This window comes from Macrosteles quadrilineatus, unplaced genomic scaffold (genome assembly GCF_028750875.1).
Source record: "Macrosteles quadrilineatus isolate MER2022 unplaced genomic scaffold, UCM_ALF_1.0 Scaffold_2__2_contigs__length_208266976, whole genome shotgun sequence".
Lineage (NCBI taxonomy): Eukaryota > Metazoa > Arthropoda > Insecta > Hemiptera > Cicadellidae > Macrosteles > Macrosteles quadrilineatus.
The window spans coordinates 205,075,473-205,090,007 of record NW_026542595.1 but is presented as its reverse complement, the minus strand read 5'-3'; the positions used below and the strand labels follow the sequence as shown (position 1 = coordinate 205,090,007).

The 14,535-nt window shown below is 33.2% G+C and overlaps 1 protein-coding gene across 3 annotated transcripts in view; it reads left to right on the top strand.

Annotated features, from left to right (window-relative positions):
• The window catches only part of LOC128987695 (excitatory amino acid transporter-like), a 29,252-nt gene that overhangs the window by 1,604 nt on the left and 13,113 nt on the right, over positions 1-14,535 (top strand). Inside the window, exons 2-3 of one of the 3 annotated variants that reach the window (XM_054408683.1) lie at positions 6,075-6,208; positions 12,068-12,193. In XM_054408683.1, the coding sequence (XP_054264658.1) occupies positions 6,100-6,208; positions 12,068-12,193 (235 nt within the window). In that variant the 5' untranslated portion in view covers positions 6,075-6,099. Of the gene's footprint in view, positions 1-5,352; positions 6,209-12,067; positions 12,194-14,535 lie in introns of those variants that run through there. The other 2 variants (XM_054408684.1, XM_054408682.1) reach the window with 2 other exon arrangements.

The following is a 14,535-nucleotide window of genomic DNA, read 5'->3' as shown; positions in this document are numbered from 1 at the left end:
AAGTAGCAAGTTTTCTTTTGACCTTTAAATAAACGGAAAGCATTATCAGGAATGAAGTATCCGCGCGTTTATTGTTTTTTATGTTAAAGGACAGAGATTTTCTTTTTAGTAATGACCCCCCTTGACTGCTTTTTGACCTACTTTTTATACTATATCATAATTTATAACATACAATGTCTGTGTTATTACATGACATAACTTATCATTAATTTATTAACTATTAAATAAGCCGATTTATTTCAGTTTTATATCAATTTTGTCAGAATTTTAAGACGAACAAGAATATCACATTATTTTTCACGTAGTTAAAAAAATAAAGATTTTCACGTTGGCGTACTGTACTGTCGATGCAGTGAGTCACGCGCCCAGCGAAGCGGCATAATAGGGTTCGGTGGCGAGGACCGGGCTGAATAGGGTCTTATCGGTTTTATGGCCTGCGGGTCTGCCCAGCGTTAACCTGGCCCCGACTATAGTACTATTCATTTAACATCCAATGATAAAGACAACTTTTGTTTGGACAAGGACATACTTGTGTGTATTTTATGGTTAAAATTAGTGGAATTATGAGTGCATAAACTTGTAAATGAAGTGTATCATTTTTGCTTGAGACATAGATCAGCTGATTTGGAAGCCAGGACCATTGAGTTACCTTCAATGGTTTATCTTGTCTTAATAAATCATAACCGTTTCTCATGTTGAAAAAATATAAATTAAGTTTTGTCATATGAAAGTAATTTAAAAGGATTTTTTTAATGTTTAGGCACTAAGGTCCACTTGCATCACAACAACAATGCTACAACTTACGTGTATTTTTTATGCAACAAATAAAAAATCTCCATGACAAAAACAAACAATAAAAAAAACAATAGACAAGAGCTACAGATATGATTGGTGAAATTATGGCACTTATCTCATAATTTGTTCAAATTTCTTATGATTGTCGATGTGTTTATTTACTTTTATGAAACAAATTAACCAAAAACTCGACTACACACCTGATCTACTCTGGTTTGTGACAATATTGTGGCATATTTTGCTAACCACACAGAGCTCACTAATGTTTGTCGTATGATTAGTAGTTGGTATAATTAGTTGCTGTATATTTAGCCACAAGAGAAATGCTCTTCAGCTCGATCGTGAATAATGTCTTGCTGAGGGAACGTATGTTTATTTTGGTTCATTTAGAACACTATCGTGTGGATTTTTAAACCAGAAACATTATAACTGTCTTTAGAACACAATGTAAACGACTTATTGATATTTGAGATTCATTTGGTTTTAGACCACTCTTCCTCTAACTTGGACTTCCGTGTACAAATATGCGTCGTTTCTCTGTTGAATTTCTGCATTGCTGATGAAATAGCTTGTCACACTAAATCATTGTTGAATGCCACCTTCGTTGTTTGCGACTGGGTTTTCCAAGCAATAGAATCCGATGAGCACAGAGCTTTATTGGAACTACAATATGGTTTTAGTTATCTATCCACAAAATAGATCAATCAACTCTTCCTAGAAGTCGAAACAAACATTTCCCGTCCTTTGTTATTCGTGGTTTGAAAATCCAATGAATCACATTGTTTCCTAGTGGAGTAAAATCATCGACTTTGGATAAAACAAATTGAAGTTTTCAGGCCGAATTGTGGCATTGTGTTGCTTCAACTTTAATTCGATCCATGCTTACATTGGTTAATTGAGAGCAAAAATAAGACAGTTTAAATTACGAAAATATAGTATCAACTAAGGACTTGTGCATTACAAATAACATCATGCATAAGGAAATTCTTACTGTTGAACATTCAATAGTTAGGCTAATTGTAATCGGTGGGTTGAGTTCTGGCACAATGTTCTGCTATATTGCCCAACTTCTTCAATTAGACTAGAATTATTGCCAAATTACTGCTCACATACGGTTTGTATTGTCTATGGACATGGCTTAACCACTCAAGGCGACAGATTAAAATCCAACATTTTGGAGAATGTTTTGCTTGTTTATTTGTACAGGTTTAGCTAGTTTTGGATAGCACGTCCTATCTCTCAAGAAAGCAAAAGTCAGTACACATTGTGCAATCTTCATAAATGATTATCCCACACTCAACAAACATACAATATTCCAAACTTGTTCAAAGGTTTAGAGCAACAAGCTTAGTTTCAGCTTGGGGAACCAGCTTACAAGTTTAAATTTGGCTTGTTTTAAGCTTCGAAGTTTACAATTTTTCTACTTGTAATAAGCTTGAGTTTTCAAACCAGATCCCAAGTCTGAGAATCAGGCTTAAAACAGTCTTACGATAACACGCTAATAGGCCTAACAAGCTTAGTACCGTACTCTAAAGCAAGCTTTGATGATCAAGCTTTAAACCGGCTTACTACTAGTTTCTTTATCATCAGTATCCATATTGAATTTCAGCCTATACAAGACCGATGTTAATTGAGTAGCCTTGCTCATGACCAAACAAGTTGTCATAAAAAATGGATTTTCCTACAGTCACTCGACAAAGTGGGCTTCCTTGCACAGATTATAGTAGGCCTACAGCCAGCCTTACTCTTTGGCGCACAGTTTTAATTTATAGGGAAGTACCTAGTGTTTTTCGCACTATACAGGGTGATTGATATAAGTGTGCCAGCCGTTTTATTCGAAAACTATAAGAGATATCAAAAAAAGTTAAATTGTAAGTGCCTTGGATTTTTTGTTTAAAAAATTGTAGTCAAGTCAAAAAAATTATTTTAGCCGCCATTTTTCCAATATGGCCGCCAACTTTGATTTTTCTTATAAAACACCCTGTATTTTATGATGTATTCTGGTAGAAAATGTAATTTTAAGACGATTTTATTCTTGTAATTTTTTTCATAAACCTAACCGTTTCAAAGATAACAATGGTTAAAGTTTTGAAATTTCTGCATGAGAAAGAGTTTCGATAAAGGCCTTAGCAAGCATGCCAGCTGTTTTATTCCAAAACCATTCAAAATTTCACAACTTAAACCACTATTATCTTTGAAACGGTTAGGTTTATGAAAAAAATTACAAGAATAAAATCGTCTTAAAATTACATTTTCTACCAGAATACATCATGAAATACAGGGTGTTCCATAAGAAAAATCAAAGTTGGCGGCCATATTGGAAAAATGGTGGCTAAAATAATTTTTTTGACTTGACTATAATTTTTTAAATAAAAAATCCAAGGCACTTACCATTTAACTTTTTTTTATATCTCTTATGGTTTTCGAATAAAACGGCTGGCACACTTATATCAATCACCCTGTATTTATGTCTAATTTTGAAGATCAACGTTTTGAGGTTCAATTTTGAACGTTAAGCAGTATACAATAAAACCGATGGCTTAATTGGATAAGTTACTGAGAAACTTTTTGTGTTTGTGTTTTAACGCTATGGACATTTACTAACGTTTTTTTCTTTTGGGAAAAGTCAAAATCGTGGTTTTGTTAATAATTAGCATCGACCTTTGGTTGGTTTGCGTCATTAATTGTTAGCCACAATGACAAACTACTTGGCTGAGTCTAAAATCAATCTCACTCGGGGCCAATCATTATAGCAGCCTTCGGATTTGAAGGGAAGCACTATACAATCAAGACTTAAGAATTTGTATTAATCAGGTGCCTATACTTCATGCAATATGGATGAAATTAATTTGAATATACTGATAATCAATTAAACAGGCAAGAGAAGAGCGGTAGTACATGAAACAAGCGCACTAAAATGCCTAGTGAGGTCTTGACTATAACCACACAGCACAGCTACACAGACAATTATAAGGGTTTACGTTAACATGAAATAACATTAATCCATACTGAATCCATCATACTCATATCTGTTTTAGATAAATGGCGTTGCACTTTAAAACATTATGTCCATCTCACAATTTGAATTTATGAAATTGTATTGTAGTAAAATGTAATAAACCATTTTGTACCAAATTGATGACTCTGTCATGTGTACGTATTACGAATGTACAGAACTGCATGAATGAGTAATGGTAACTAGTTAGTGTATTTTAAAAACAAGGGAAACCAAACTGCACAGCGTTTAAAACTTTATACATAGATGTTTGATCATTAACTTGCGCGGAACACTATTAATTTATTCATAGTTTCAGTGAATTTTTATACTTTTAATTTGCTTACAAGAGGTCGTCGCCCTTTAGAAGCCCTTATTTACATATTGTAATCGACTTTTTGTCAGAACTCCGATTAACAAAATGTAATGCATTTGAGACGCTTCGCTTTGTGAGACTTTGTAACGCATAAAGTGTGAAGTGGGTTTAGGAACCATGTGACTGCCTTAACTATTGAACAAATATTTAATATATCATTTCTAGCTTTGAAAGTTGCCTAATTTTATTGAAGCACAATACTGCATGAGCTGCTGGGCTAAAATCAAGAACAGTAGTCTCATTTCAGACACATTTTTTGTTATCGAAAGTGTTTTTAACGTTTTAAAAAGTCTACTAAAAACGTACGGTAAGTTTACTATTTATTGTTTTTCAGACTTCATGTTCGTTTTAGTGCATGCATGCACTCAAGTTAGGATTCTTCTGTATAAGACTTTTTCTATAACAATTGTGAAATATATCTGAATCTTATAAATTTGATCGATTTATCGAGGGATAACAAATGCAAAATAAACCAAGAGAAAGCTAGCCTAAATACGGTAATTGATTTGAATTAATGTACACAGATACTCTTGTACTGTTTTTTTTATCTTGTTAATTCTCTGCTAAACATAGCCGTCCTACCTACGTTTGAATCTATACTTGTCCTACTAATACGATTATTTACGTGTAAAATTAAGGTGTTGCACGATTAGGTACAACTTATAAAGTGGCGGAAGAGTGACGATAAAAAAAGACATATTCTAATTATGAACCAGTCACTAAGGCTATCAATGTTACAGGCGAAACAGGCAGAGGTAACAGGAAGATGCTAACCATTATCATGATTTGTTGACAGAGCTGTACCAAATATCTCACTCATCCCAGTCTCATCAAATATTCATATGTAGCTGGGAGATTAGTGCTCGCCTTGCTACCAAAAGATTGCTGGTTCGATCCTCAAAAACGTCAGAATATTTTTGTCGGTTCGAAGCTTGCTTCATAAATGGGGGTTAAAAAATGGTCCTGACTAAAGAAATGGCTGGTCTAAGTTCATATTAAGCTTAAAATACGTAATTGTAACGTTTTATAGGTTTTGATGATGTCTTAAAATTAACAATGTCATTTTAACTAACTCTTAAATATACCAGACACTACCGTTTAAAAAGAAAAGATTACAGTATGTTTGTACTAATACTGTAATTCAATAACGGTATGGCCATAAAAAATAATGCCAAAAGCATATAAAATTGACCCAATTAATTGCATCGCATATGGTACACAACAATAGTCATGGTTGGAGGGTTTAGGGTGGTTGGTCGATATGGGTTGAAACTGGGCGGGAGCTTAGATACCACCCTAAACCCTCAAACAGCTAACATCTCAGTCAGGTGTACGCAGGCATAGTGGATACAGTTAGTCAATGTACCGTGCTAGTTACAATCAGCTGGGCCCATTGTTGTATCAGCTGTTTTGGTATCGTTAACCATACTATCATTTCGTGTATTATTGTCATACAAAATTTTACGTTCTATACGTATTGATTCGACTATTTTTTCCTTCAACCATGTAAGTTCATGGGTTAACATTTTCATAATTTATCTGGCATTATCTTTTTGTTAATTATTCATAGTTGATAAGTGGATGAAAATTTATTCGATTCGACGGCCTAATCTTTGATATAGCCTCAATTACATACTTATAACTACTTTTAATTTCTACCTTAACTTACTTTGTACACAACACTATGTTACTTGAACCGAAATTAAACTTAGTCCTACTAAATTGAGAGGGCACTAAGTGAGTTGTTTGTTTTAACCATGAAAAACACATCCCACTTATATCTCTAGTGTAATCTTATTGACATTGTACTCACGTTTCGTCGCTTGGGAGACATTGCCTCCTCAGAGACTTTATTAATAGCTTAGTTTTACCCTTCCACTGAGCACGCCTCGGCATGTCGTTGCCTAGGGCTCCACCCCACCGGCTAGACAAGATGTCCAGCTCCTCTAGCCAGTGGTCAGGCTCGTGTCTGCGACGATGGCTCCAAGACAACCTCTTCCTGATAGCCACCGCCGCAGGAGTCCTCGGAGGCCTCAGTACAGGTTAGTGAGTTTTGATCGACTTTGCATGGATAAATGCTATGCAGCCTTAATGTTCCAGTTCAATAAGTCATGGATTATTGTCAGTGGGGATGTTTCATATGTAAGTTCCTGTCTGTAGGTTAAAGAGCTTTTTGTTTTTTGCTGTCCTTACTAAAAATCAAATGAGTCCAGTTTAGAATTTTTATTGGATTACTGACTACAATGATTATTCATTAATAACATAGACAATGTCGTCAAAAAGTACCGGTACTTATTTTCAACTGATCCAGCTTTTAGCATGTCAAAAACCCCTTATTTTGATATAATATCTAAAATGATTTTATATAGATTCACATACAACATGAAGTACGGTGCAATTAGACATAAACCTCAAACATCGATTGTTTCCATTTAGTACAGAACGTACAATTAGCCAAAAAAGGCCTAACCTCAACATCCAAAGTGAAAGCTAACCTTTGACTCCAAACTGTTCTATAGTCCCCTAATATTTGGTAAAAAGGTACACCATTTTATGAGTCGTGCTTGTGTAAAACGAGGGTAACAATTGAAAAAATTGTAGTTTTAGCGAATTTCCCATATAGGGAATAAGCTATTACCGTAGGTCTCACGGTAAGACCTAGACCCGGGACCGATTAACTTTTTCGTTTTGAGGTCCCCAGAGGTCAAAAACACCATCCGTTCAAATTCATATATATATATATATATATATATATATATATATATATATATTTATATATGTGTCCGTTAGCGCGATAACTCGAGCAAAATTTATCCGATTTTGATTAAATTTGGTACAAACGTGTAAACCTACATTTATTCGAACGAGTTTGCGAACCAGCATAATCGGACCATGGGATCAGGGGTTTATGGGGGGTTTTATGGGGTAAAAATGGTTTTTTCTAATTTTTGACCCTAAAAACTTTAAATTTCTAAATTTCTCTCTAGACCATTTTGAAGAGCTTAAAAAAACAAATAATTTAGTATATTGAAGTGTTTTTGAATGTTCATTGACTACGGAGAAAATTAAAAAAATTGTAAATTTAAAATGCCTATGTTATTCTTATGGAGAATAAATAAACTGTTCTAGTTTGCTTGTTTAAAGATATATTTTAATCAAATTTGGCAATTTGGTTTATTTCATACTAAGCTATCAATATTTCAATTGAAAAAAACACACCTCAACATCTTCCCCGTAGCAGCAAACCTAACTACTCACTAAAATTAATGTTATTTAAATAGGAAATAAATCTGAAAATTTATAGGGAATATTTTAGTAGAAATCAAGCCGGGTAAATGGAAATTCGCTTAGTATGCAGGTTTGCTGCGACGGGGGTATTTTGGTTTTAGGAAATATTTTGAAAACTGTTTACTTTAGAGCTAAATATATCAAAAGCATAATCTACAACAAGAATGGTCCTCTTCATAATTTTGCAACAATAAAGTTGCAGTTTGTTGAAAGTGTTTTTTATGGCAAAACATTGGCGCCCTCAAGTGCAATAACCATTACCAGGTTTACCAATATAAGTTTTAAAACTATTGAATTATTTCCAAATCCCCTGTATTGGACAAGGTGGTTGTCTGATGAGTTGGCATGTTTTGTTATTTATTGTTACAAGTAGGGACATGACAAATGGTTTTGCTCACCCATCACTTACAATGTTGGCAATGGTAGTGTCCCACTGCCAGTCCGTCTATGAATGAAATATAACTGAATGTTCAGTGAGAACCTACCTCTCAATCTTACACCATGACCTAAGTTTGAAATGAAAGAATTTGACACACTAGTAAATAGTTTAGCAAAAAGAATGAACTAAGCCTATATGAAATTTCCAATTTTTTTTAGACCAAAGTATTCTAAATTCGTTATCACCATTACATTAAACATCCATCTCGTAGATTTTATAAGATGACAAAGTCATGTCTAAGACAGCAATAACCTATTCCTAACGGGAAATTCGCTAAAAGAAGTACAATTCTTTTATTGTACATGTAATTGGAGCAATATGTTGTTTATTTATTCAAAGGTTTTGTTTCTCTTAAAGTTACCTCATTAAAACTAAATCAAATATTTTTTTCAAAATGATCTAATGATTAAAAAAAAATATATCTAATTATAATTGTATAATCTAATGTTTTTTTAATACCATCTATTAATTTTTTTAATGAACTAATGGTTATTTATGATCACATAATTAAAACAAAATTATCTAATGATTTTTTGCAGATTTAAACTTGTTATAGGCTACAATATATTTTTCAGTCGAAATGCAAGTAAATAATTTTCTATCAATACAAGCAAATCTGACAATTTTATCCACATCATCCTCTGTAAATTATCTCACTATCAAGAATGAAATATGTTAACCATTAAAATTGGTAGACATGCACTAAACTATAATTACAAATGCATGTTTTATTATCTTTTATTTATTAGACGTTGACTTACATTTTACAAAATGTTACATGGTTCACTGTTTTATTTGCATGGTGTTTAAACATGCGACAAAAAATGTGTTAATTTAAGCCTTAATTGAAATTACTAAATATCCAATATCCTTTGTGCTATTATATTACGAACAGTAGAACAAGGAATCAATATCTGTACTAATTTCAGTCTTACAAGATAATTACACATCTTAAAGAAACCACCAAGGAAAAACCAACAAAACAAGAAATATTTAAGGTTCCTTTACCTTAGCCAGGACCCTCATAAAGTAGTCAATATTGGCTTTGGGCAACCATATTCTCTCTCTAATAAAAACCTTGCACTTACAAGCCATGGTTTTACCTAATATTTTCCCTTTAGAATCAGTGATTATATTGCTCTATTCGTGCTGGTGTACTGGTTTTGTTTGTTTGTATTCATTCTCAACTAATATTTTTAGAAAAATAAACATTTGCTTAAAATTTGGCCACTTACTAATGCTGGTGGTAGGTTATTAATTCTTTTACATGTAGATATGCTAAAATACGTTATCAAATAAATTCTGATTAGCCTGTTTTGTTAACAAAATATTAAATAAATGATAAATGTTATAAACATGTCTATAATGTAGTAAACATGTACTCAAAGTTGTTTTAAAAGTGACTGATTTATACTATGTAGTCACAGTGGCCATCATCAGGACATAGATTACCGCATTGTCAACTAATTTTTGGAAGACATATTTGATTAAATGTTCATACAGCACCAACATGTAAAATGCTAACCAAGAAGTTATTTTAGACTAATCAATTGATAGATTTTGCTTCTTAAATCTCAATGTATTAATTTTGTATTACATTATTACTTCATATTCCTTTTGCTTTAAAATGCTAAGTAAAATATACAATTTCTATCCAAACCATCTCCTTGTGTAAACAAAGTTACTTCAGTTAAATAGTAAAAGTATTTGCTGAGCTTTGCTTTATCATGAAGCCTCATACACGACCTTAATTAAGTTTCAACCACCTCCAATGCAAACACCCCTTTACGTGAGTGGAATTTCTAATAGCTCTATAAATAATATTGTTTTATTCATTTCTATCATCAAATATCAATATTTTTGGAAATAGTTTGTAGGCTACAATATTATCATTGTCTTGGATGGATAAGTTTAATTAAGTGTACACTTGAAATGAAACATTGGAATATATAGTTTATTTTATCTGTGATATACAGTATAAATCATACTCAATTATTTAAAATCGCCCATTTACAGTCATTAAAAATGAATAATATGTAAAAGCTGTAAAAGGTATCATTATTCAAGCCTTGTAAAAATGTTTAAACATGTTTTTATTTAATCATTGAGAAAAATTCATCAACTCGGTCATTAAAAAAGAACCCATTTTTTTTAATTTCACACATACACATACTCATACCAAGAGTAGATACCTAACATTGACTTTGGACTCTGGCAGTAAACTTATCATTCTAGGCTGAAATATTATGCCTGTTTTCTAGGACACTGATTTAAAAAATGAAAACACAAGTTGGTGTTGAAGTGTGAAAGTTATAAATCTGTCGCTCTAAGTATATTGGCACTTCAAAGAGCTCCCTGATCAGACAAACCTAATGTGTTATTATAATGGCTGCAATTTGGCACAAGTTGGCAAAAGTGAAAGGATGAGGCAATGAAGTCTCATAATGATAATGAATGAGCCTACCGCCTGCCTCAACATAACATCACTGGAAACACACCTTAGAATTACTCTCCCTGCTTCATTCATGCACATCTCTAATTTAAGGTGGTTTAGTTTGTCATCTTCCCTGACCTACATCTTAGGTTTTGAGCTTATCATTGGCAAATGAGAAGGTGTAATGATGTTTGTGTTCTTTCTTTGATACTGGTTCAACAAAAGCTTAGTGATTTGTTTTGCAGTTGTTAAATAAAGGGGAACTACCAATTCAAATATACTGGTGCAAGAGCTAGTAAAATTGATGGCTATTAATTTACTACTCACCTACCTCTTCTTCAGTGATGCAAATAAAACTATATCGGAAAAACTAAACATTTTTATTCCACACTTCTATTTACAAAATTGATATAACACAAAGACAATAACAAAAACAAAACCATATGATAAATTAATAAGTTAAATGAAATATTCCTCATATTTACAGGCCAGGATACATAACAGCTACATAACTAAAAGCAGGGAACATTCAAGGCGCCACTAGAAAAACTATTGGGGCCTTGGATCATTACTTTAAAACCAGAAAAGTTATATTTTAATATTTTTCTTTGATATTTTGGTACAAAAATATTCAACAACCTCCATGAAGGTGTTAAACAAACTCAAATAGGAACTGAAATCTTCACTAATGTCCTCCAAAGAAACAGCTAATCTTATGAAAACTAGCTACACAAAGTATCCCTCCATTCTACACCATCGATGTTCTACAACCATCCTTCACTCATAGTTGGGTTAAAACACTCACTTTGCTTCTCCAGATTTGGTAAATTATTAATTTAATTGTACCAATGGACCATCAACTTTATAATCTGAAGTAGACAATGGACAAAGTAACCTCTTAAGACTCCATGATAAAGTCAAGAGCAAATCAAGATTTTCTGATCCAGTTGAGCAAGCGAATTGGCATGCAGCCTGCCATATAGGTAATTTATATGAAACAGCTGTTGCCAGAATTTGAGTCAATGAAATGAATAAACCTATAATACAGTCACTTAGACTATCCAACACAAGTAGACTTCTCATCCCAATGTAAATTTTGAAGCTCGTTGTTCGTGTCTTATTCTTGTTTCTATTATTTTAGGGTTAATTTCACGATTTGTGCTGTACTGTTTGGTTTTATAACTAGGGGACAAGTTATTGTTTATGATTTGATCGGTATTATTAGATAGTTTTATTTGGTTAAACAGAGTTTAAATGATTGAAATAGCAAGAAACAAATTGTAAACAAACAGAACTTCTACAGTGCACCGGACAGAACTAACAATAAAATTGTCTTCTGAGGATGAGAAATATACTGAGGGAGTGTGTTATCTATGGCAGTACCTCGACTAGTCAAGACCACACTGTCCACACTAGACTAAGTCAAGAGCAAATCAAAATCAAGTATTTCTGATTAAGTTGAGCTAGCAATTTGGCATGCATGCCACAGGTAATCCATATGGATTCTGGCTGATGTCAAAATTTTACTCAATGAAAACACGGTTTATTGAACCTCTAAAGAGCCACTGATGAGATCTTTGAGATCCTATTGTAGTTTCATGAATTTTATGGTATACCAATTACCTTTTTTTCTAGCTTGCATTCTTGCAATTTTGTACATTTCCTTAAGGTGAATACAAAATACTAACTCAAGATGCAGGCAACAAAAAGGTACAGTTCTATTGTGTATTGTTTGTGCAGGATTGATCCTCAGACCCATGGGATTGAGTGAGGATACTGTAATCCTCATATCTTATCCTGGAGAGCTGTTCATGAGAGTCCTCAAGCTTATGATCCTTCCCTTCGTAATTTCCTGCCTTATCATTGGTGAGTTTTTAAAATAGTCAGTTCGGTAGAGCATGTGTTCTTAAACTATATAGATTTTTTCATATTTTTAAGATCTTGACCAATTTGAACCAATCTGATTGGGACGGTGGCGTCGTACTGTAATCCAGCTACTAGGGTCACTAATTGTGGATAGGCATGCACCTTGGATGCGATACTCCCTGGTGTGGATTAACATTCGCACGAGAGAGTACTATGACTACCCGCAGTGCTTTCCTGATAATTAGACCAATCTATTATATTATTAAAGTGATACAATCAAATTTTATGTAAACGGTTAAGGTCATTTACCAAATAAAAATATAGGCATATGGCATATCAAAATGAAGCTTAGAAAGTGTAGATTTGCCGAAAAGTATTGATATGGACGAACTCCCTTTTTTTAGGGCTGTGCCCCGCAGGCTGATTTCCAAAGGGCTACGCCTTGCATGCTTTGGAAGTTAACGTAATTCGATTAATTTAGTGAACAACAGCTGGCCAATCCAATTGACAATATAGTTTGTTTGTTTACAATTTTGTTTACTTATTTTATTATTTACTTTTATGTTCTTAAAAGAAATGCTGTGAATGGACAGTGAAGCTATTTCTAGCTGTTTGATACAAGTGAGTGATTAAAGGTGTCCGATACACGATGAATATGAGTTTAACAAACCATGTACCGTATGTTGTTCGTTCCAAGATGTTGTCACCGATCTTTAACAGGTCGCCATTTCATTGAAAGTAAAGTATTAAAGACGTCGTGAAAGAGAGGTGCGAGTTCAGGTACAACCGTACCTACCTTAGCCACCTCAGGACGTAAGGTATGAAGGTTCCACTGCTTTTAAAATCCTGTCAGATGACATTTTTTTCGAACTTGGGCCCTTAACATGAAATATAAAGTCAAAGTTGATTAAATTAATTTAATGGTGGCTTCTGTACACCCGTGAATTCGCGGGTAGAACCTCTTGTTAGTTAATTACAAGGCAAAAATGTGGTTTGGATTCCACTATAAACTGGAGGTCCCTTAGTTGCCATTGGCTGTATCAGCTATTAATTAACACCTGTGTCTAAGGAACATGTCGGCCTTAGTCACTAACAAGACTACAAGATCGCACCACTCAACCTTCACTAATATTTGGGTTAAAAATACGCACCTAGCGGCGTCTCCATCTTAAATAATTGATAATTGATATCGTTTAATGATGAATCAAAGAATAGAGTACAGTACCTAATTCATGTACATTGTGAGGTGTTTCTGGTTTTGGTTAATGAACAATTGTTTTGTAATTTCATTCAAGTATAATAAAAGACTAAAATAAACATCTATGACTAAGTTGACGGAAGTATAAGAAATGTTATTGGCTCAAAATAATCCTCCACACTCCTGGATTTGTGAAGCGTTATTATAAAGACATATTCACCAACTGGTACTTTTTTAAAGAAAAATATAATATGACCAGTCTGAACATGAAATAAAAACATTTTAGGATGTTAGATCCTCATATTTAGGCTACTTAAGTTGGATAATGATTCAAATAATTAATTTACATACATTCAAACATTTTGTGTTGTACCAGGTATTGTAACAGATATGTTTTAGAAAAACTTGCCTAAACTTGGTTAATGCACCCTATAGCTATTATTGATAACTACTGTACTTATGTAGGTCTACTCTGTGTTAAGTTACTTTTATTGCTGGTACAGTATTAATATCTTATTTTTGTTTGATTTTCTCCATAAAAAGGTATATGTTATCATATATTCCTATATTCTCTATATGATTTCAAATTTACCAAGACATGTTTTTTTTCATACCATTCAACCTACTAGAATTAATATTTTCCCCAATCAGGCTAGCACATGTCACTTAAATTGCATTGAAATATTTTTTACCTACGACCGTTTTTTAAAGTAGCCATTTCAGTCCAGTTCTTAGAATTGAAAAGTTTCACTTTACAGCTGTTTACTTTCATATCCGCATAGTTTTCTCATATCCACACAGGTAACGGACCAATGAGGTTCAAGTATTGAGAGAAAAGAATTAAAATTGTAATGCTTCGAACGTCAACTAATCAGCTGATCAGCTGATCAGTTGACCAATTTAATTGTTGATCCGATTTGTTCATGTTGATACTCGCGTATTCTTAATTAAGTTGGTGGAAGTCCAAAAATAAATTAAATATTTGCCGAATTGTACCTGATACAATATTATTTATGGTAAGAATGCTGCTAGCAATGTAATATTTAACGAAGTTTAACAAACACGTAATTACAGGAAATCAGCTGATTATACAACAAGTCGTTGCATCACTTTCAGTGGCAATGACAATACACGAAAACATAAC